We start from the raw sequence: 24,667 nt of genomic DNA on the forward strand, positions 1-24,667 counted from the left end.
TTGGTACTTGAAATGCAAACTTGTGTTTTGAATTAGTTAAGTGTGGTCACTTGAGAAGTGAATTAGTGACTTCAAAATATTTTAAGTGTTGGTACTTGAAATGCAAACTTGTGTTTTGAATTAGTTAAGTGTGGTTACTTGAGAAGTGAATTAGTGATTTGAAGATGTTTAAGTGTAGTTACTTGAAAGGTGAACTTGTGTTTTGAATTTAGTTAAGTGTGGTCACTTGAAAATGTGAATTAGTTATTTGAAAATGATTTAGTGTAGTCGCTTGAAATGTGTGGTTAAGTGTTGTCACTTGAGATGTGAATTAGATACTTGAAAATGGTTAAGTGTAGTCGCTTGAAATATGAATTTGTGACTTGAACTAATTACTTGAATGTGATTGATTGTGTACTAGCAACTTGAAAATGATCAAGTGTAATCACTTGAAATATCGAAATAGTTATTTGAAAATGATCAAGTGTTGTAACTTGAAATGTGTATTAGTGACTTGAAAATGGTTAAGTGTATTGACTTGAAATATGAATTAGTTACTTGAAAATGGTTAAGTGTAGTTACTTGAAATGTGAATTAGTTAATTGAAAATGGTTAAGTGTAGTCACTTGAAATGTGTACTAGTGACTTGAACATGATTAAGTGTAGTCACTTGAAATGTGGATTAGTGACTTGAAAATGGTTAAGTGTAGTCACTTGAAATGTGTACTAGCGACTTAAAAATGATCAAGTGTAGTAATTTGAAATGTGAATTAGTGACTTGAAAATGATCAAGTGTATCACTTGAAATGTGTATTAGTGACGTAAAATATGAGTTAGTTACTTGAAAATGGTTAAGTGTAGTCACTTGAAATGTGAATTAGTAAGTTGAAAATGGTTAAGTGTAGTACTTGAAATGTGTACTAGCGACTTGAAAATGATCAAGTGTAGTCACTTGAAATGCAAATTAGTGACTTGAAAATGGTTTAGCGTAGTCACTTAAAATGTATATTATTGACTTGAAATATGAATTAGTTACTTGAAAATGGTTAAGTGTAGTCACTTGAAATGTGTACTAGCGACTTGAAAATGATTAAATGTAGCCACTTGAAATATCAAAATAGTTACTCGAAAATGATCAAGTGTAGTTACCTGAAATGTGGATTAGTGATTTGAAATATGAATTAGTTACTTAAAAATGGTTCGGTGTAGTCACTTGAAATGTGAATTAGTGATTTGAAAATGCTTAAGTGTAGTCACTTGAAATGTGTACTAACGACTTGAACATGATTAAGTAGTCACTGAAAATATCGAAGTAGTTACTTGAAAATGATTAAGTGTAGTCACTTGAAATGTGTATTAGTGATTTGAAATATGAATTAGTTACTTGAAAATGGTTTGGTGTAGTCACTTGAAATGTGAATTAGTGACTTGAAAACTAGAAAATGGTTAACTGTCGTCACTTGAAATGTGTACTAGCGACTTCACGCAACTAAAATAGACTTCACTTCTACATTGTTGAGTTGCTTAGGCTTTTGCCTGTGGGCCTTCTTACTCAAATATACATGGAAGGCTTGTCCTAGTTCTAAAATAAAACCATAATCTAATTCCAATAGAAGCTAAAATAAAACCATAATCTAATTCCAATAGAAGCTGAAAAAGAATAATTTTTAAAAAGTGAAAGGTAGCATTTAATGAGTCAAAACACTTTGCTGAAACAGAATCCACTTTTGATGAGTCCTTGATTCACAATGCTAGAGCCTGTGATGTAGAGCCTACTATCTAAAATAATTGCTTCACAATTCTATGTTCGTAAGAATGTTATTCATGAGTGATATAACTAGTTGGGATCATTTTATGCTTTAAATTTTGTTCCAAGAATTATTGGTTCTTATGCTGGCCTATCTCAAGAATAGGCAGCATTTGCTATTTTGTTCTCTTTTTCATTCTTACTTTCATGCCTCAGTTACATTTAGTTTAAGCTGAGGGTCAATCTGAGACAACCTCTCTATCTTGCAAAGATAAATGTAAGATGTGATTACACAAGCTATATTGATTATTGTTGTTGTACTGTATTATATGAGTTTAGGTCTCATTTGGTAAGTGAAAATAAGTTGATTCAGTGAAATGCAATCAAGTGTTGAATGGTTTTAGCCATGTTACTTCTCTGTACTCTGCTATTACGAAGATCACAAGGCTCAAACCTGGCTGATCTTGAAAGATGAGGGTTTGGGTTTGCTAGCGCCCCTTGATATTTGTCGCATTTTCTCTACAACCTCATAAATACAAGAAAAACACACCACCTTTATGTTTAACCAAACATGTTGATTTAATTCTAAACAAGCTTACTACTACAGATAGGTTGTCTAAATGGATATTGTATGTGGATTCAATGTGTAATTTTGTCAAGCATACTTGAAAAATTCTGTGATTTTGCTAGAGCCTTGTGAAAGAGGCTCTTATCTTGGATCAACAGATCATATTTCATTGCTAACACATGTTTGTACTTGGGCAATAAAGAACTCCAAAAGTAAGTCTCAAAGTGCTAGACTATACAGATTATTTTGTGCTAAATGCATGCATGCCCTGTGAATGGAGGGAAACCAGAGAACATTTGTCTTCTCAGTAGCAGTAGTAGTAGTGGTAACAGAATTAGAACCCTTCGCCAGTGCTTTCATCCCTTTGCAGGATTTCATGTGGGCATGTTGTTTCTCTGGCTTGAATGGCTTACCACATTGCCTGCAACAGAGTGTCTTAACTCCTACCACATTTAGGACTTATATTGCAGTTTGTTCTTAATTTTGCAGTGATCCAAATTCCTATTGATTGTCTCATTTTCAGCAATGTGGTTAGGATCTGATAATACTCTCTTTGAATCTAAGAAATAGTTCAGCCACATTGCTACAGTGGCTAATTGAATTTAGGAGCACAGATTTCCAGTTTGTTTATTTAAATAGAATGTTTTTCGAATGGGGCTTAGTAGAAATCTTGCCCGAAGAACTCGGCTTGGAATGATGCTTTATATGCTAATACATGTTATTTGTATTTTTTAGCACTTTTTATGGCCTGACTTAACATTTCCTTATGCAGAATGAGTTTGAAAGAAAGAAACAAGAAATGTTAGCTGCTCAAAGTGCATCAGCTGTGGATGGAGAAACTAATTCAGCCGGTCAGCCTGCTCAAGTGAAATGGATATCTAGGTGCAATCTGTTGATGGAAAGAAAAAAGGAAGATTCAAAGGTCTTGGCTCCCTGGGTCGAAGTGTAAAGGCATCTCTAAGAATTGAACATCAACTTTGCATGAGATGATTAAGTCTCAGGTTGATGCTTCGAATGTTGATTTGTTTCACGTTATCAGGATTAGAATTACTTTCATTCACGTCGTTAGAGTCATCATCGCTTTCATCCTCATAAGTTTGGTTGTCTTTTTGAGATGGGCATTCATCATTTGAAGATGATTTCTTGTATACATGCTTTATCAACAAGTCTAATTCCTTTTTCATCCTTTTATTTTTGTGTTGCTCATTCCGCAACTGGGCATACAATCAGCATTTAAAGCATCAACCTGAGACTTAATCATCTCATCAATTTCTTTTGGCAAAGTTGATGTTGAATTCTTAGATGCCTTGATGCTTCAAATGCTTATTTGTATGCCCAGTTGCAGAATGAGCGACACAAAAATAAGAGGATGAGAAAGGAATTAGACTTGTTGATGAAGCATGTATACAAGAAATCATCTTCAAATGATGAACGCTCATCTCAAGAAGACAATCAAACTTACGAGGATGAAAGTGATGATGACTCTGACGATGTGAATGAAAGTGATTTTAATCCTGGTAATGTGAATGAAAGTGATTTTAATCCTGGTAATGTGGTAGTTTTATTAAGGATTCAAGTTTGAAATATTATATTATGGACCATTTAAGAACCTTACATTATTGATGTGGATGTTATTAATTATGGTTTTTTTGTTAGCTGTAATGGTTTACATTAGACTTGTGTTGAATGATGTTTTTGAGAATTATTGGAGGTTTCGAATAAATTTTTGACTAATTGTGAAATGATTCTAGTGATTTACCTCTGAATTATTACTTGGAGATTTTTATGGGGATGCACATGCTAAACATTTATAAAAATTTGGGAAAAGGCATCGTTTCCACCTCAAACTATACCCAAAAAGTCTAAGTCACACCTAAACTATTGGAGTGACTTAATACACACCTAAACTACTTAAAAGTGTAGCCACACCTAAACTATTGGAGTGACTTAATACACACTTAAACTACTTAAAAGTGTAATTTTTTACATCCTAAATCTGACGTGGAAAAAACATAATTATTTAATTTAAAAAAAGGCGCGTCTAAAATTAAAAATAACACAAAAAAAAGGTTAAAACTGAAAATTCCAATTTCAATTCATCTTCTTCTTCTCCAAAATCAAAAATCCTAAACTGGAAAAAATCCTAATTCAAAACATCCATCTCCTTCTTCTTCTCCAAAATCAAAAATTCCCAAACTGAAAAAAAAAAAAGATTCAAATTCAAAACATCCAAAAAATTCCCAAACTAAAAAAAAGATCCAAATTCAAAACATCAATCTTCTTCTTCTTCTTCTCCAAATTCAAAAATTTCCAAATCAAACTGAAAATTTCAATTTCAATTCCAAGTTGCTAATGAATTTCGAACGATTAACAATGGGTGAAATTCTTCCCTCTTCTTCTTCCTCCAATTCAATTCAACCATAGACAAGTAGTAGTACAAGCGTCTCACTGATCTTAACCCAACAACTTCACTAACTAATAATAGCCCTCACGTAGAAGGCAGACCAAAAGGTTTGGTGACAATGAAAACAATTGGAACAGATGTAATGGCAAACAGGAGAAAGAAATGAGAGAAATATTGGGAGTATTAGGCAGAAAAGACCAAGAAAGAGTATCTTACACGGGGGGAGAAGGCCTTAAAATTGAACAAATTTTTAGCCATGTCCGGTCCTTTGCTCATGGGCCTAGCAGCAATTGGTTCTGCATTGTCAGGTCATTCTCCTCATGGATCTTGGGCAGCCATGATAGGAATTGTTGGTGGCGCATTGGCAAGTGTAGGTAATACAATAGAACATGGTGGGCAAGTTGGAATGGAGAGAAGAGAAAATAGTGAAGTGTTTGGGCATTGAAGAAGAAGAAAAAGGATTTAAATTAAAAAGAAGAAAGAAGAATTTATGAAAATAATAAATTTATTATTTTTTCGGATGATGCTGACGTGGCACTGACGCGGTGTTGATGTGATGCTGATGTGGCAGCGCGTGTAAAACACTACACCATATGCAAGTGGTGCAATGCCTGACAGGGTGTAAAAAGTATCACTTTTTAATAGTTAAGGTGTGTAATAGGTCACTAGTATAGTTTAGGTGTAGCTTAGACTTTTCGGGTATAGTTTAGGGTGGAAACGATCCCTTTTCCCTAAAAATTTTCTTGAGATAATTTGTTCTTGCGGATTTATTTGGAGCATTTCATATGAATTTTCTTGCAAAATAGTTTCATAAATATTTGCAAAAATTTTCTTTTGTCAATTAGGAATTTTCATCTCTAAACTTCCTTTGGATTTACTCGGGGATCTTCATGGGGAATAATTTGTGAATTTTTTTCGTGAAAATTCGTTGGTATATTCCTTTTTGTGTGAAATTTTATCAAATAATTCATGTAAAATTTTGATAGTTAATTGCAAATAACGTAACTGCGGATTTAGTTCTGAAGTTAAATTACCTCAGAATTTTCTAAATCCGCAGGTAATAATTACCTATGAAGGTTTTTCCTTTGGATTTTAATTGGCAAGAAAATCCGCAGATAATCAAATTACTTGGATATTTTACCATATTATCCCTATAAAAATTCTCAAGTAATAAGCACTTTTCTTGTAGTGCCAATATATTCCCACCAAGTGGGGTTTGGGGAGGGTAAGTGTACCGTAATTCATATCACTACCCCAGAGGAGAGATAGAGAGGTTGTTTCCGATAGATCCTCTGCTAAAAATAAAACAATCTAGACAAGAAATAATAAAATGACAAGATACAATAGAAATCAATACATCCAATAATACCATACACAAAATAGTAATACAACAAACGATACTACATTCTAAACTAATACTAATCTTCTACCCTAATCCGCCTCCTCCACAACTTCCTATCTAGGGTTCTATCCTCGGTAAATTGAAGCTTCTCCATGTCATGTCTAATCACCTCCCTCCAATATTTCTTCGGTCTATCTCTACCTCGCTTGAAACTATCTCTAGCCAACCTCTCACACCTCCGCATTGTGTCCCTCCTCATCATATGACCAAACCATCTCAACCTCGCTTTCCTTATCTTGGCTTCCAACAAAGCCACTCCCACCTTATCTCGATGTCAATATCGGATATCGAGGTTAAAAAAAAATAGTTGGTTTACTTGAAGATACTCCCAAATGAAAAGGTTTTTTCTTTGGTGTAATACCACAGAACGCTATATAGTTAAAAATTCATACCCCTAATTTAAAAAAGAAAGGCAAAATTGTTCTGCATTAGTTGTTCCTTATTGATTAAAAAGAGAAATACTGTATTAATGAACTTAGGCTAAGTAAACTATTCAGCCTAATAGACTAGTATTTTTGTGTTTGCACTCTTCTGTTCAGTCTATAACAAACAAACAAAAAAAACAAGTAAAGAAATGAAGAACCGACCAGTCCTTTTATAAGTTACAAATTGACATGAAATATGAGAAAGAAGAAGAAAAACTAAAGACCACATTGGTCACAAACCCAAGTGAGATTTGAAAAGGGACTTCTCATCAACACTAGAAGCCCAAAAGTAGTCAAAACTAACTCACTCATAAACGAAAAAATTAGTCCATCCTGAGTTTAGCCCATGGGTTGTTTTGAACTAATTCAAATGATTTACCAACATCACCCCATAAATTAAGATTCTTCATTTGTTACTTATGCTGTGGACTCTTTAAAAATATCAACCGGTGTGTGTCGAATATTGCAAAACTAGTTCCCTTTGGAGAATTCGACAGAGTGCAGCTACATAGTTTGTTACATAAGTAAATATATTTGGCCTTAACCGAATTCGATGGAAATGTGGAACCATGGTAATGCCTCTCTAATATTATGCAGTCAAAGTGGAAGAATGCTAACTGACATTTAAAGGACTATGTGGTTAAAGTAAATATATTGAGTTCAATTCTATAAGTCTTTTAAAAGTACTTGAGTAGCTAAAAGTTTTAGGAGAGTTGTAGTGTAAACACCAAATTTTACATGAACTGCCAGAACAACCAGCCCAATCAAATCACAATATGGGTCAATAACGGTTGTTTTGGATCTTCATAAGAAATGGGCTAAACCCATGGGTCCTTGAAAAGGACAGAAACGGCACTGCAAATTAAATTATTTCCACGAAAATGGTCATAACTAGTCATTTCAATTTGCTGGCCTGTTCTGTACCATTTCTACACACCTTCTATACATATCTTATACATATAAATATTCCATACGGAAATTATACAGTTTTGATACACAATTTATACAATAATTATATTTTTTTTTTACATATTTTATACAACAATTATATAATTTTTACACACTTTCTATATATTTTTATATATATTTTATACATATACATATTTGAAACATATATCTTATATAGATACATATTCTATATAGCAATTACATTATTTTTATATAATTATATTTAATTATTATTTCTAAACAATAAAAAAAAGCGGAATATTTTTTCAATTAAAAAATTTATAGCAAAAAAAACTGAGATATTCTTAAAAGGGATAAATTGCCCAAGTTGAAAACTGTATCAGTATTGTATATGGACTATATCTGAACTACGTGGGTCAAAATGATCCAAATTAGGAAATGACTATAAAGTGAAAATAGTATATCTGACTGACCACTTTTTGAAAAAATATCAAACTTGGGCTATTTGTTTTAAAAAGTGTTATAGAGTGTCCTTTTTCTTTGATTAATTTATGGGTAACTTACATAAATCCCTGAATCTTTAAGTGATATTATATAAAATCTCGATTATTTTGTTAATTATATTTTATCCCGATTTTTTAAAATGTGATACATATGTTATATGGTAATACATATAAAAAAAGTGATACATTTGAAACTAACAAGACATTTATTTAAGAAAATAATAGATTCTCTTCCATTCGTTGTATTATTTTATTTAATGAATGATATCTAATTTTTCTCCCTTTTTGGATTTAATTTAGGTGTTTTAATTATGTTTCTCTTTATTCGTCTTTAATTATGAAAGATATTTTTTTTTTCTTTTTTTTCTTTTTTTCTCCTCTTTAATGTTAGTCTGCTTTTTTTAGATTTAATTTTAATTATGTTTCAATTTTGCTTTTAGTCTTTGTTTTTTTAAATGTTATTACTTTTGTTTCATAGATTGACTACACCATTACCTTTCATTAATTACATATGAAGCACCCATAATACCATATATATCACCCATTAATATCATATGAATCACCCAATAATTGAAATAAATAATTGTATCTATCATATGGATCACCATAATATCATACATATGAATCACCCAATAATTAAAATAAATAATTGTATCTACCATATGAATTACCATAATACCATATATATGAATCACCCAATAATTGAAATAAACAATTGTATCTAACATCTGAATCACCATAATACCATATATATCACCCATTAATATCATATGAATCGCCAAATAATTGAAATAAATAATTGTATCTACCATATGAATCACCATAATACAATATGTATCACCCATTAATATTATATATATCACCCGTTAAAATCATACAAAATGTATCTATCGTATGAATCACCATAATATCCACATAATGATATCATATTTATCATTGATATGAATCACCATTAAAAAAATAAACATGTATGAATAACTAAATAAATTTATATATGTATCAATAGATTTTAAAAAAATAAAATGGGAGAGATTTTAGGAAAGGAAAAAAAAAGTTACATGCATTAATGGAGGAGAAAAAATTAGGAAGGAAGATGATTTAAGAATTAATGGAAGAGAAAAAAATCAGAAAGTAAGATGATTTAATTGTTGATAATTAGGGAGATATTTTAAGGAAGGAAATTTTGAATGAGTTAATCGTGGAGTAAAAATAGTTTTCTTGATATGTATCAAGAGTAAAATTAAAAAATGGGATTTTATGTAAATTTTAAAAAAGTAAGGGATATTAGGTAATATAGTCTCTTAAGTATGAGATTTGTGTAATTTATCCTTAATTTATCGATTGAAAGATATAGAGAAAAGGACAAAGATCCATTTAAAAACAATAGAAATTGGTTAAATATATCTCTTTACTTTAAAAAATTGGCTAAATATATACTTTGAGGTTAAAATTATCTACGATGTCATAATTTGGGGCCAAATTTACACCTCTATTTTGAAAAATTGGTTAAATATACCTTTCGTCATACTTTGGGATCAAAATTGCTCTTTCTGTCATAATTTGGGGCCAGATTTACCCCTCTACTTTGGAAAATTAACTAAATATATCTTTCATCATATTTTAGGGTTAAATTTATCCCCAATGTCTTACTTTGATACCATATTTATCCTCGTTGTTAAAAAACTTTAACATATACCCTTCCTTTAATAAAAAAACTCAAAGCAACATTAAATAGCCCAGTTTTTAAAACAAAACAAACGCTAATCTAATCCGCTCGATCCGACCGACAAAAAATACGCAAACATATATATCCCTCCCTAAGTTCTATTGGTCGAATTTTTCCTAAAAACAAGTGTCTCATGTTTGGGCCATTGGACATAGAATGGTCAATCGGCTATTTTAATTTCACTAAACGGTCCTTTCCTTATTTGGGTCGTTTTGGCACATATAGTTCAGATATAGTCCATATATCATATTGATACAATTCATATACCATACAGATATAGTTCTTACAAAAAATAGAGCCTCGAATTTATGGGTGAAAATTGTATCATTGTTACATAGAATATGCACTATTTAAACATGATGTACATTGAATTTATATCATTTGTTGTGTAAAATAAGTATATATATATATATATATATATATATATATAGAGAGAGAGAGAGAGAGAGAGAGAGAGAAATTGTATATTTATAGTTTAGAATATATATCTGTATAAGATATGTATCGAAATCGTATTAATATTGTATAAGTTGCCAGCAAATGGCTAGAAATGAAATTAAAATCCAACCATTTCCATGTCAATAGTTTCAGTCGAAGTGTTATTGTGTCCTTTCCCCAAGATATAGATCTCTATTTAAATAAATATTTATATCTAAATATGAAAGAATCGACATTTACAAGGCGTAACCAATGAAAGATTCTCATCTTGTTCTGATATTGTTTTCCGAGACGTCCCTTGGGCAAAAAATATATATATATTTTCATGAATGACTATTAATTTGTGCATTAAAAAAATATTTTTTTAAGAGTTTAAGTGTTGAATGTTTGTATTTGACAAAGATAGTTATACATTAAAAGATTATTTGTTTCTTCATGGTTATGTTAAGATTTTGTATCATTAAGGTGCAATTTGCGACGACACCTCATTTTCTTATTAAATTGGACTTGTTGCTTTTAACCTTCGAAGATAGTATTAATATCTATGCCGAGCTTATCATTAAGCAAAATATATATTTTGAAAATTTGTTAACCAAACACAAGCAACTTCTCATCGACAAAAACACTTTTTAAAAAAACATTTTGAAGAAAAACACTTCTTAAAATAAGCTGATTTTAGAATGTTGATCAAACAGGCTATTAGTTGGCTGGATTTTATTATATTTTTTAAATATTTTTTTATTATTAAATGACTAAATAATATACATATATATATATATATATATATTTAAATTTATATTTTTAAAATATAATTAATAAAATAAATTTTTAGTAAATATTGTTAAGGAAGTTGTCAAGTCAAAGATTATCAACTATTTTAGAACAAAAAGGAGTATATTAAACCTCTACCAATTAATCATTTTCTCTCCTCTCAAGTTTTCCTTTTGAATAGTCAGTCTCTCATAAAAAGTGATATTTGGAGAGAGAATTTTACCATTGATAAATGGAAGCTTAAAATCCAAACTGAACTTTTGGATTTTGACAGATTTTTATTTAATATGGTACAAAATATTTTTATAATTATTGTTACAGTAGGTAAAATTTAATTATTTTAATGTAATAAAGAAATAACTATTTGATTTTACTATTATAATGTGTAAATTTAAGTATACGTGAAATTAACTCCAATTATATGTAAAATTAACTCCATAATTTTGAGGTTGTTATATGTATTCTCTTCGTTTCTTTTACTTGAACTTTATATTAAACATAATTTTTTATTTAATTTAATAAATTAAAAGAAATTTATGGTTATGTGATTATTAAATAATTATATAAAATAATTTGATAAAACAAGTGCCTACTAAAATATGTTAAGAGTATCAAATCAACAAGGATAAAATTGAAATAAGTAATAATTATTAGGGACACATATGTAATTTCATTGGTCAAACCTTAATAGATTATAAGTTGCAAAGAAAAAATTGAGATTTGCAGCTTCTTGTTTTTAGCTTAAAAAAAGTCAAAAATAACTTTTTTTAAGCAATTATAAAAATTATCAAACACCTTTTTAAGAAAAAAAAACTTATATTCTATTTTGCCCAATTTATAATCTCTTCCAAACATCCACATACGCATGGGAGACAGCTTTATTATTGTCTACCTCCTTAATATGGTCAACATGTATAAATAGATACAAAACTTGGACCTTTTCAACTTGTATCTAAGAAATTGAAGAAGATTGAGGCATCACTTGCCAAATAGTAATGGAAGTGTCAATTAATTAACTAATTTATATACAAATATAATAGTGTATAATATTTTTTATATCATTGGATAAAGATAAAGATGAATTAAATATAACTTTTCAAGGTAATTATAGATTAAGTAATATCCGCATTACATATGGTCAATAACATAAGCGGATAGGCTGCTCAAGGTTGAGCATCTGCCCCATTGATCAGTAGGTTGAAGATTTGAGTCATATTAAAAGGTAAGTTAGAATTAACACTATTGATTCTACTGAGAGTTGGATGTCACTAAATGCAATTTAAATAAATAATGATATTATTTATTTAAATTTCATGTTCGAATTTCAAGTAGGCAAATATAATATAGATAATTTCTTTTCATGCAGTTTAAAGATTGGTGGAAGATAACAAGTATATTATGAAATTGATTTTCAACTTATTTAGGTTCTTAACAGCTTGATACGCTATCTCACTTCAACCCTTTGAGCGAAATGTTTGTGTGGTAATAAGTAGTTTCTCAAATTGCTGAAATATTTTACTTATATGTTTTTGAGATACATAATAGAGTTTCTTCACTAGTTGACATAAAATTAATGGTTTTAATTAAAACATCAAATATGCATATACACAGCCAGAGCAAAGAAAGTGATACCCCAAGAAGAAGTAGCAGCACCATTATATTATTATGAGATAGAAATTACATACAAGAGAAATTAATGTATTTACTAGCTATTAATTAATTGCTAGTAATTGGTATACATTTTTTAGCAAAGTACCAATTGTTTCTACATATCCATGTATATAGTATCTTTTTTCTTTCAAACATTTTTTGTACAACCCCATAATATTAAAATTGTGTTAATTAAAACCAAAAAAAAAAAAGGAACTCCTACCACAAGGGTAAAAAAAAGATTCATAATACCTCTTTAATTTGTTGTATCAATAAGTAATCAATTGCCTCACCTTTTCAACTATATATCTTGAGCATAGAAGTCAATAATCTCCTTGAGATTAAGTTGAAACAAAGAAGAGCAATCATTTTGCATCAACCACAACATGTGTTCAAACAATATAGCATCAACATCCACATAAATAACTTTTTTTGCTATATTTTCTTTTACTCTTTCTCTATCTTCTTTCCTCACCATTTCAATCAAACTTCTAAATGGACTTTCTTGTAACACAAATGGCTCCACCAAGAATTCCCTTCTTTCTTTTCCCACCAGCACAGTTACCGGATAACTTGAATCGACATAATCATCCTCTACTAGTGGCTTATACCCTAATAATCGGCCCGAGCATCGCCTTGTCAAGATTGCAACAGGCAACACTATGCAATCCATGAAATGAAACCAAAAATGTTAACTTCTATATATATAGTATTTTTATGAGATGTTTTACCTTTGTTTGTTGGAGATTATTTTTGGAATGAAGTGGAAAGAAAGTATAGAAGAGTTGTTGATGAGAGTAAATTAGATTGAATTGGCCAGCCAACGGCTAGTGTAGAAATGCATATGTGTAAACAAAGAATTTATAGACTTTTAATTAATTTATATAAAGGTATGTATGTATATATTAGTTGGTGTAATTTTCATTGGTTGTTTTCGTGGAAAGAGAGCCGTTTGAGTGAGAAGAAAATCTTCCTAAATTTTACTTTCTGATGAGTGGTAGGAATATGGAAGGTGACAGATAGACGGCCAAATAAGTTGGTCCAATGGAACTTATGACAAGCTTTCCATTTCTGTGACTTCGTCCCCATCTCTTTTTTAAAAATAAAAAATAAAAAAAAATCTTTTATAATTTTATTTTTTTTTTTAAAAGCAATTTTGAGTGTCTAGCTAGCGATTTTTTATTAGAATAAAAACAAAATCCTTATACTGATAAGCACAAACAAGGCAGGCTAGACCTTACCTTAACAATTTTAATGAGGTAATGAATTTCATATTCTGAATTCGCTGATCTAAAATCATTTTGATTTGTTCTTAATAAAATCACTAAGAGGTAAATGTATTCTATTAAAAAAGTGTTCATGATATTCAGTATATACCATACCATGTCCACCCCTAACCCTACATCTATAGAGAGTTCACATCAATTATTTCAATGCGCGTTTAACTAATATAGCCGACCTTCCATGTTAAATGGATGGGGCACCTAAAATTTCATTTGATGTTAACAAGGTGAAGACAAAATAACCATAATAAATTATAGTAGAATTTTGTGAAAGAGTATAATAATAGGATATATCACAATTCACTTTTATAATGTCCAAATGAAAATATTTTATTTTATTTTAAAAAAAAAAAAAAAAGAAAGGAAACGTTGGATAAATCTTATGTTATAACTTTAGATTTACTTAATGGTTATGGTAGAAAATCTTGTACAAAATGTGACGAACTTTTCAACATGGCTTTTTTTTTTTCTATATAACCGCTGTTTCTGGATTAGCTTGTGTGCATCTCGATTAATTTCACGAGATACCTGTCATCTCTCACCAACAACAACAGGTATCAGGTAATTCTGTCCACCAAGGCTAAAACAAATGGAAAGAAATTACCTAGAACTTATCTCTGTTGGAAATTAAACCTGAGACCTTATGATATTTAACTCAACTTCATTGAACCACTATGTCACACTTTTTGGTTGTAACTTCTCAACATGTGACCATACATGATGAGGGAATTTCCCTTTTTCCCCTTCTTTTTTATGCCGTGAATGGATCAAAAATGGATGATAACATGCAACTAGTATTTCCACCGTTATAATCTTGGTCGATAAAATTATTTAATACTTATTATTAATAGAGGTGATATGTATTTCATAAAATTAGTTGAAATAAATAAAAGTTAATTCGAACAGCATAGTTATAAATATATATATATATATGCAATTAGTATACATCTAGTTACAATTACATTATGTGGGAAATATGTAATTTTCTATGAAAATGGTAATCCTTTACAAAAATTAGACTTAAATTATAAGAGTTGAATCATTGCTTAGAAGAAACTTGAGTAACATTCCGTATCAAAAAAATAGAATGAAAAAATAATTAATACTACAAAAATTATGGATAAGCTTTCATGGGTCAATTCAGTTTGATATTCATACATTTTGCTTCTACTCCAAACTTATTTATGCCAACGAGGTCGGTCAAACCATAACTAATCATTACCAGATTTTGGTAGAGTAACATGATAAATGTGTTCGTTTAATTAGTGGGATAAGAATAACAATTTTAGAATAAAATGTGGAATTATTTTATCTCGTACTTGATTATAGGTTTCAGTTAGTCACATGATATTTTCTCTCTTTATTTTTAACTAAAATGATGGGATTGGCTATCTAATCCGATTGAATATTTTTGTCTATCTCATCCCATCCCATATACTGAATGAAAATGAGAATTATTTTATTCCTCCATTTTAACAGAATTTTTTCTTATCAAAACTTTTTTGTCGAAAGACCAACTATTCGTTATCAGTTCACTACTACTTTCGATTTGCTGATCCGAACGGACTATAAGTTGCTAATTGAACCTGAACAAAGTAGTATTATGAAATTTATCAAACAAACAAATCTAATTAATTTTTTTTAATAATCATGGTATATGGTTTAACTTTCGGATATCTCGACTAAATTCATGAGATACATGTACCTGCGACCAGCAACAGAAATCCGATACTCACCCTAGGTTCTCAACTCACTTTGACTATTAAGCCACACATGCAATTCGAATTAGTTATTAAAAAGTTGATCAACTAAAATTACTTTTTTTTTTAATCTCAGGATAATCCACAGCCCCTATAATTTCTGCCACAGTTTCTGACCTGCGGGTGAGCACTTTATGCGCATTAAGTAAACCCCCAACTGTGTAGTAACCTGCAAAACGCATTAGACAAGTCATGTCCACTGCCTTGACTCAAAAGACCTTGAGAATGAATCGAACTCAAATCATCGTGTGGATTACGACACTCCAAACTAATTGAGTCATCCATAAAGACAAAGAAGAGATAAACTAAATCACGTAAAACACAAATGATATAAACATAGGCGTGTTGGGTCTTTGATAGAACCAAAGATGAGGTGGGTGTAGGCCAAGGTTACAGTTGGGGTGGGTGGACGGCAAACCACACGACCGCTACGCGTCTACACCTCAATAGTCCCCTGCCCCCTGCCCCCTGCCCCCTGCCCCCTGCCCCCTGCCCCCTGCCCCCTACCTCCCTCGACTTTTATTTCCACCTAACATGTGCTACTTAGATTAGAATAGAGATAGTCTTCCTAATGGTCATACTAGGGCGACGTAAAACATTAGTAACAACAATTGATGATGGTGTAATATACCATAAATTACAATAATTATTACAGTTGAAAATAAAATGAATAAAAGTGAAGAAAATAAAATAATCTTCTTCTTGACTGAGGCACGGATACCTCGCTTTCTTTAAGGAGATTCAAGCCTACTGCGGCATAATTTACACTATCCAGCAGTATATCTCGTGACTTGTCCTCTCCAAGATACAATAACCCATCAACTATGTACAACTCAAACAACTCTGGATTAGTTAAAGAGTCCAAAGTTCCACTGTAAGAACACCTACGTTCAACATATATTTACTCTCTTTGTATAATGACTATAGTTAAAAACTTAGAATATTTTTTTTGTCTCAACTCTATCTTTCACTAGTATAGTTGCTCTATTTTGTATAGTGAATATAGTTGGAGACTTAGAATATTTTCTTTGTCTCAACTCTCTCTTTCACTAATATAATTTTCATACTTATCATTTTTTCTACTTAATACAAGACTATGGAAGATAACCTCTATTTATAGGAGAGGAGGTATTCATCCTTGTCTTGAATGAGATGAATGAGGGATAGTAATGTGAATAGATGAATAGTTTGAATGTTACTTGCATAATGAGCAAATAAAGTCTTAGTGGTCATAGGAGTTTCAAGAAAACTTACGACCACATTCTTCCACTAACATATATAAGTAATAATACTCATAATATACAATTTATACCCATTAACATATGCACTTAATATATTAATTTAATAATAAAATACATATACACCACCAAGTACACATAAAACATTAGTAGACCTCTCTAATTTACCTTTCTTTGTAATAATCCTCTTAACCTATTTATTGTTAATGCAAATTATTGAGGGAAGAGTACTCATCTACCATGTTTCATTTCTTATGATTCGTCAATAAGATGAGGAAGCACGTTGTAAAGATGGAATAGAAATTCCTTAATGAAATCGATTTGAAGCTTTTTAATGGGATACTCAAAATTCATAACATACGTGATTCCAAGTAAATCATATTGGCAGGCATGTTCGATTACTAATTATGATTGTTGAAGGAAATAATTGAAACCTTAGTGACTAATAATGACAAGGCAACGTGAAGAAAATACTCCATTCATTTAGAAGAATTTCTACCCATCTAATAATTCCTAGAAGTTAAAAAACTCTGATACTCAAAATGTCACCTAACATGTACTACTAAAGACATGGTGCCAAAGAAACCATGACGGATTTCTGTAAATCAGCCATGACTTTTACCTCAACTAGTGCAAATCAACTACATACTGAAAGGTGGGGGATCGAAGCGGGGGGGGCGGGGGGGGAATAAGGAAATAAGCTCAAGTCGAGAAATCAAGAAACTCCTATACTCTGCCTGTTAGCATCGCGAATCAACTGCCAACTCTGTTGCAGGGGAATGAGGAAGCCAAATACCCTTGGCAACGTCATGTCAACTAAAAAAGAAGTGTTTTCACAGCGATTTTGGCCAGCCCATGTTTGCATACATTGACATCCCATGCATTGGTTGGCCAGCGTTACCATAAGGTCCCTGTTCATGGTGGAAAGGACTGGGACTGTTGCCATTTTCATCAGATGAGTTACTTGAGGCATCACCTTGAGAAGGAGGGCTCTCCCCTGTGGCGGCAGGAGCACCAAAATTCAACATATTGGATGGTGGTGGCGTTGAAGATGGAGCCTTAGACTTTGGCTTTTTGCCTTCAGCAAGGAAGCTACCCACGATTACCTGGTCATAAACTTGAACAGTCAGACAAGAGAGGAGGGGTATAAAGAAAGACAGAATAGCAACGCACCTGCACTGGTGTGGCAGCCATAAGCATTCCTGCAACTCCACCACCCAATACTCTACCATCTGCCCCAGCCAGTGACACACTTAGACCGCTAGGTCCGCTGCTGCCATTACTTTCCGACCGCAAGAAGGAACCTGTCAATGAGATGATCTCGAATCGGCCCTGCATATAAAGTAACAGGTTAAATACCATGAGATTACTTATCAAAGGAAAAAATACAAATAGCATATGAGATTACTTTGTCTACGTAATATATAATTATGCACATTCCAAGTGCATCAACCACCCAGCTCGATTATTGCCAACTCAATCAGGTTAGGAACACCATTTCTAGAAAAGTCCATTGATGAATTAGGCTTCCATTTAAGCTCCACACTATCATATGCACAAAAGAACCAAACACCAATGTAATGAAGCTCAAATGTGAAAGGGGAAAACATTGCTGATTGCTCTCTTTCACATTTTCACCTCTCAATGGTCCAATCTAGTTGTCAGCCAAACTGAGCTCAACACAACCTCAAACAAATAATGATTCTTAAAACAATTGTCCCCAACAAAACCTTGTTTAAGCAATAAAAAAATTATTATCTATGGTTGGCAAACACAAGTATGTAGAAAATCACCCTGAACCATGTTGTTGTTTGATTATAAAATAGTCAAGCTTAGGGTCTGTGGCATCATAAACTACAAGTCCCCTCTTTTCAAAGCCAGGTTTATAAGCCTGCCATCAAACTAAGCCAATTGTTTCTTTAGCAGTCTTAACCAAATGTTAGCTTTGAAAATGAAGTTGCAAGAACTAATGACGTAGATACCAAGTTAAACACTATAGTGACCTAGTTATCTCTGCCCACACCTTGCTAACATTTTAATGTTAGTTTCTCTCCATGGGAAAGTTTTACCGAAGTTCTGCAAAAGAACTAGAAAGAAGCTTTAGGGAGGAGAGATATCAATCTTCATAGAGAAACGACCTAAGAGAGTAGATCCAATTGAAAGACAATCCTTCAAAAGAGCGGCCATTATGACATAGAATTGACAACTCATTCTAGAAACAAAATATTGAACACATGGATGTGCGGACGTACTAGGAGAGAGAAGATTAGGAACTGTGACATTTGGGACAAGGTGGGAGTGGCCTCCGTGGAGGTCAAGATGCGGGATGTGAGACTGAGATGGTTCGGGCATGTGAGAGGAGGTGCAAGAGGTTGGCCATAGTGGACTTGAGGAGGGTAGAGGTAGGCCGAAGAAGCATTAGGATGAGGTGATAAAGCAGGCTATGGAGCAACACCAGTTCACCAAGGACATGACTCTTGATAGGAGGGTGTGAAGGTAGAGAATTAGGATAGAAGGTTTGTAGGCAGTCAGGCCTGTTTCTTTTCAGTTTCGGAATATAATACTGTTCTTAGATTACTATTATTACATGTTGTTTCTTAGTCTAGGTTATCTTACTATCTTGTTATTTTTGCTTGCTGCTAGTGCCTCCTCCTCACCTCTTTAAGCCGAAGGTCTGCAAGAAACAGCCTCTCTACCTTCTCTAGGTAGGGGTAAGGCCTACGTACATTCTACCCTCCACAGACCCCACTTGTGGGACACTCTATCCCACTTATGGGATTACCCTAGGCTCGTTTTTGTCATTCCTGTTATCTAATCGATTGACTTACATTTTTGTTGTCTTTATTTGGGTGGCCCTTCTTTATCTCTAAAGATGGGTGGTCCTAACCATCCAACCACTATTCCATCCCTGTTATCCATTGAATGACATTGAACCTGCACTGAATAATCCTCCTTCTGTCTGATTACTGTTGATATAATCATAAAAAGCTAATTTTTCAGGAAATTTAGACCAGGCTTCTGATAAACTTTGATTTCTTTCCAGCCTAGCACTAACACTTCAATATGAAGTATCCCTGATCCTTGATAACGAGCGGGCCCAAATAATTCAATCGGGGTAGTTCCATATTGCAAAACTGAGACCACGTCCTTTATAAAGTCCAAGGTGTTTCCAACTTAAAGAAGATCCAATAGCAAAGTTGACAACTGAGATAAAAAGATTAGGTAAATCTCAGCCTAAAAACTAACAGTACCATTGGACAACATTTTTTATGTTTGTCCACAAATAACTAGGCCTCATTCAAGAAATAAATCTATAAGCATTATTGCATTATGCGAGTAATACTATCCATTGAAGATTTTTCTGTATTTCAGCCCGTTTTAACCACATTCGTTGCACCAAACTGCACATGAAAAGCAAGGACTAGACTTCTAACATGAAATGGTACAAAAGGAGGGATTGAATTAAGAAGCAGAAAAAAGAGATGTGGTTTCTATTGCCAAACACTTCTATAAGTTCAAATCCACATTTGTTACTAAGCTGCCTGAAATATAAGTGCCCCAGAAATGGACAAGGACACAAATCAAGATTGTTAGGGTAAGTAATGATTTTTGTACAAACCAGTAATCAGGCAACGGTAAGGATCCAAAAACAGTATCAGTTTATATAATATTTTTAACAAACACTTACAAGAGAAATCGTCTGTTTTATGATGGTGGTGTCCAGGCCGAGCAAGCTCGCTCACACCTCAATTATTCCACGGGGTACTTGCTACCTTCAACAATCATATGTACCACGTAACTCTGCTCACAAATATTAGGCAGATGGGAAGAAATCACTAGCACCTAGTGGTTTTCTACCTCCACTTAGATTGTTAAAAGAGGATTCAATTAGGCAATCGACTTAGCAGGAGTACAGGAAATATTCCAAACTATGCTACGTCAAGAGTCTTTTTTTTTTTCTCGAAGGTATTAAAGTTAAATGAAAGATGGAAGAGAGAGAGAGTGTGTGTGTAAAAGATGGAAAAGCATATTAATTAGACAACTCTCTCATTAAATCCAGTGCATAGGCATGTTAGGAATAACTATATGAATTAAGATAACATTACAAAATTATCTCAAGGCGTGTTAGGAATAACTATATGAATTAAGATAACATTACAAAATTGTCTCAAGGCATGTTAGGAATAACTATATGAATTAAAATAAATCACAAAAGTTGTCTCAAGGCAAATGCATACAGACCTCGTAAGTCACAGTGCCACCTCCCATTGCTGGTTGGCGAAGGGTGACATTACAGATGGCTCCATTTGCAGATAGAATACAAACTGTACGTGGCCCTTGCTGGGAGAAAGCCATTATCTTTGAAGCTATGTCCTGAAGACAAAAAACAGATTACATCATATTGCAGTGTCAACAGAAAAATCACAAGACTGGGAATTTAATAGATGCCATTTTCTAGCAAATACAGATAAAGCTAGAAAACAAAGTACTCAAACTGCATCGATGTTCTGCAAAACTGTAATAAAAATTTATGCAAAAGATGCACTCCACCCTACGTTGTACGGACTCTTCACTTTCGATGCCGCACCCATGTCGGATTCTCCAAAAATACACTATTTTTGGAGAATCAGACTCGCACCCGTGGACATTTTTGAAGAGTCCCATCAACAGACTCCACCACCAAGCCCCTTTAGTAAATACAAATCCAAACGCCATGAGCACCAAAAATTAAAGATACACCTACCACAGGTACACCTTGTCAAAAGATGTGTATTAAACAACCAACTATTTTTTGTTTTGCAGCATACAAACCAAGGTGCAATAAATTTTGCATAAATCTTGATAGGCACATACAGTCTATCTTAAGAAAGCTACTCAATAAAAAGTTCGCTCAAAAGCTGAAAAGTATATCCAGCCAATCAGTTGTCGTTTTAAACTGGTCAAACACAATGTCAATTACCAATATGATATTGAAATAACACATTGGAAACCCGGATTACTTCCACAACCAAAACAAAAGGTTCTCTACAAAATATTATCCACAAAATGAGATAAAATGCAATGTAAATTGATTAGTTTCAGAAGAAAAAAAAAAACATGTACGGTTTAAGCATAAATTAGTTCTTTATTTCTAAATCCATACTTCAACCAAAAAGTGATTAAAGAATCTACAGTTGTTTCAGTCACTTCCTTGTGCAATATTACACCTATTGCTTTCCGAAAACACCAGTGTTAAAAGCTTATCTTCCCATATCCAGGATATCTCTCAAAGAACTCCGGCATGCTGACCTGTTCAATCCCAATTTTCTTGTCATGCTCAACCCCGTGTCAGCAAATTGAAAAGGGAGGGATAGCCTCGTGGCAAAAATCCTCCATCTCCAACCATAAGGTTGGGATTTCAATATTGTGAATGTGTCCCCCTAAGTCTCCAGATAGGGAGGCTTGGCCATGGATTTTACCATATCCACAAAAACAAAACTTTTCATAGACATACAATTTGCATGTTTTTGAACCATCATGACCTTAAATGTAAACCGCAATACTCAAGTAACCTTAAATAAAAGGCAATACTCAAGTAACTTATTTTTCATCTGGTTTGCTCGGCTGCTGGAGAAAAAACAGACTGTCCCTCATAAACAAATACTAAATTAGTTGTCATTGGTGAGAACGAAAGCAAGCATTAGCAGAAAGCGTTTCTTTCATATAAATGTTGTGCAATAAATGTTAGATTCTATCAGCTATGATAGAAAAAACAATTACTATGCCTTAAGGGTGAGTATCCTCCAAGCCCAAAGGTACCTACCAATGCCTCACACACCCAAGCAAGTTACCAAACGGCGACAACTTCAAGCCAAAGGTTACCTACTAATGCCTCAATCCAACGCAACTTATGATCAGCTATATGAAACATCACCGTCTATGCCGGTCCATTTAAACCCACTGTCCAATATATATAAAATATTCCTACATGTCAACAAGTGATGCAATTTAATTATACACAAAGTTTAAAAATGAACTTGACTTTTGAAATTGTGGTCTTAAATAAGCCATAATATTTGTGTAGCAACGAAAACTACTCATCAACAGAAAAAAGGAAATTTAAAGTTAACTTGTTTCCCAATATAGAAATGTGTCGCTCATTTTGGAGCGAATTAATAAAGAAATAGTCACATAAAGTGAAACTGGAAGAGTAATTAAAAACAAAAAAGCACTTTAGCTTACCTTTAAAAAAAAAAAAACTAGAAGCTCTTTATATTTTTTACTGCATATATAAATCTTTGACAGCACTACAAGGACCCAAGAAAATGCACGACCTAATGTAAACATCTGATCATGAATAAAACTAATCCTTATAATTAGTATCGCCTTTATAGACCTTTTTATCCTTACATTAGATGGTAACAATGCAAATATTTAAGTTAATTCATAATACTGACAAGTCCTCTTTTTTTTGGATAATTGTGGTGTCCAGGCGGCAATACAGGCAATTTTTCTTATGTTATATTTCTACTATCTTATTAATAATCACTACCATATCAAGCTATATCATCTCCTTCATGGGTCTTATATTTATTTCTTAAAACAGCCATCTTGTAGCGAGCTTCTGTGGGCACTTGAGGCAGATGCCTTAGCATCATAGTGCCTATACGGTACCAATGGACAACCAAACAATGAAAGCACTCAACTTGTTCTACACTTAGCTTCAGGGCATGCACACGTCTCAACTAGGCCTCTAATGAGCCAATCCTAAATCTAAAAGCCCCAAGGCAAATCTCTCGAAGCGTTTGGATCAAGGAAATCACTCAGGAGGAGTTACTAAACTGCCTATCATGTTACACAGATATGAGTATATAAAAACATTCCCTTCTTGAGCTCGCGCACAGCAAAATCCTTGATTTTCTTTTACGAAATCTTCAAATCATAGCAATAGTTGCATAATTAAATCCAATCCCTATGTTGTTACAAACTCCAAAAGATGGTAGATTATTTGAATCTCAAAACACGTGCCGATCGATCAACATGTATCCGCCAGAGAGACAAAACGACTTCAAATCATAGCAATAGTTACATAATTAAATACTCCCTCTGTTGTTACTAACTCCAAAAGATAGTAGATTACTTGAATCTCAAAACACGTGTCAATCGATCAACATGTACCCACCCGCCAGAGAGACGGAACCACTTCAAATCATAGCAATACATGATTAAATATAATCCCTATGTTGTTACAAACTCCAAAAGATGTTAGATTATTTGAATCTCAAAACACGTGTCAATCGATCAACACGTACCCGCCAGAGAGACAAAACAACTTCAAATCATAGCAAGAGTTACATACTTAAATACAATCCCTATGTTGTTACTAACTCCAAAAGATACACGTACCCGCCAGAGAGACAGAACGACTTGAAATCATAGCAAATGTTACATAGTTAAATATAATCCCTATGTTGTTACAAACTCCAAAAGATGGTAGATTATTTGAATCTCAAAACACGTGTCAATCGATCAACACGTACCCGCCAGAGAGACGAAACAACTTCAAATCATAGCAATAGTTACATAATTAACTAAAATCCCTATGTTGTTATACTAACTCCAAAAGATAGTAGATTATTTGAATCTGAAATCACGTGTCAATTAATCAACATGTACCCGCCAGAGAGACAGAACGACCTTCAAATCATAGCAAAAGTTACATAATCAAATATAAGCCCTGTGTTGTTACAAACTCCAAAAGATGGTAGATTATTTGAATCTCAAAGCACCTGTCAATCGATCAACACGTACCCGCCAGAGAGACAAAACAACTTCAAATCATAGCAATAATTACATAATTAAATACAATCCCTATGTTGTTACT

At 32.7% G+C, this 24,667-nt stretch overlaps 2 protein-coding genes across 2 annotated transcripts; both read right to left on the reverse strand.

Moving 5' to 3' along the window:
* Positions 1–12,710: 12,710 nt before the first annotated feature.
* LOC107853664 lies at positions 12,711–13,443 on the reverse strand. The gene has a single exon (XM_016698644.2). The coding sequence runs from the start codon at positions 13,193–13,195 to the stop codon at positions 12,824–12,826; it is 372 nt and encodes a 123-aa protein (XP_016554130.1). The 5' UTR covers positions 13,196–13,443; the 3' UTR covers positions 12,711–12,823.
* Positions 13,444–17,265: 3,822 nt separating this feature from the next.
* Positions 17,266–21,177, reverse strand: LOC107870694 (AT-hook motif nuclear-localized protein 13; the record flags this gene model as incomplete). Its single annotated transcript, XM_047394490.1, is given in 3 exon segments — positions 17,266–17,909; positions 17,977–18,135; positions 21,046–21,177. Coding segments are annotated over 3 exon segments (564 nt in total), but the record flags the coding sequence as incomplete, so codon positions are not given.
* Positions 21,178–24,667: the final 3,490 nt, after the last annotated feature.

Source organism: Capsicum annuum, chromosome 1, assembly GCF_002878395.1.
Source record: "Capsicum annuum cultivar UCD-10X-F1 chromosome 1, UCD10Xv1.1, whole genome shotgun sequence".
Taxonomy (NCBI): domain Eukaryota; kingdom Viridiplantae; phylum Streptophyta; class Magnoliopsida; order Solanales; family Solanaceae; genus Capsicum; species Capsicum annuum.

Bases quoted from the DNA above. Each gene is read 5' to 3' on its own strand.
- LOC107853664 (XM_016698644.2), bottom strand. From the start codon at position 13,195: ATGGATTGCATAGTGTTGCCTGTTGCAATCTTGACAAGGCGATGCTCG.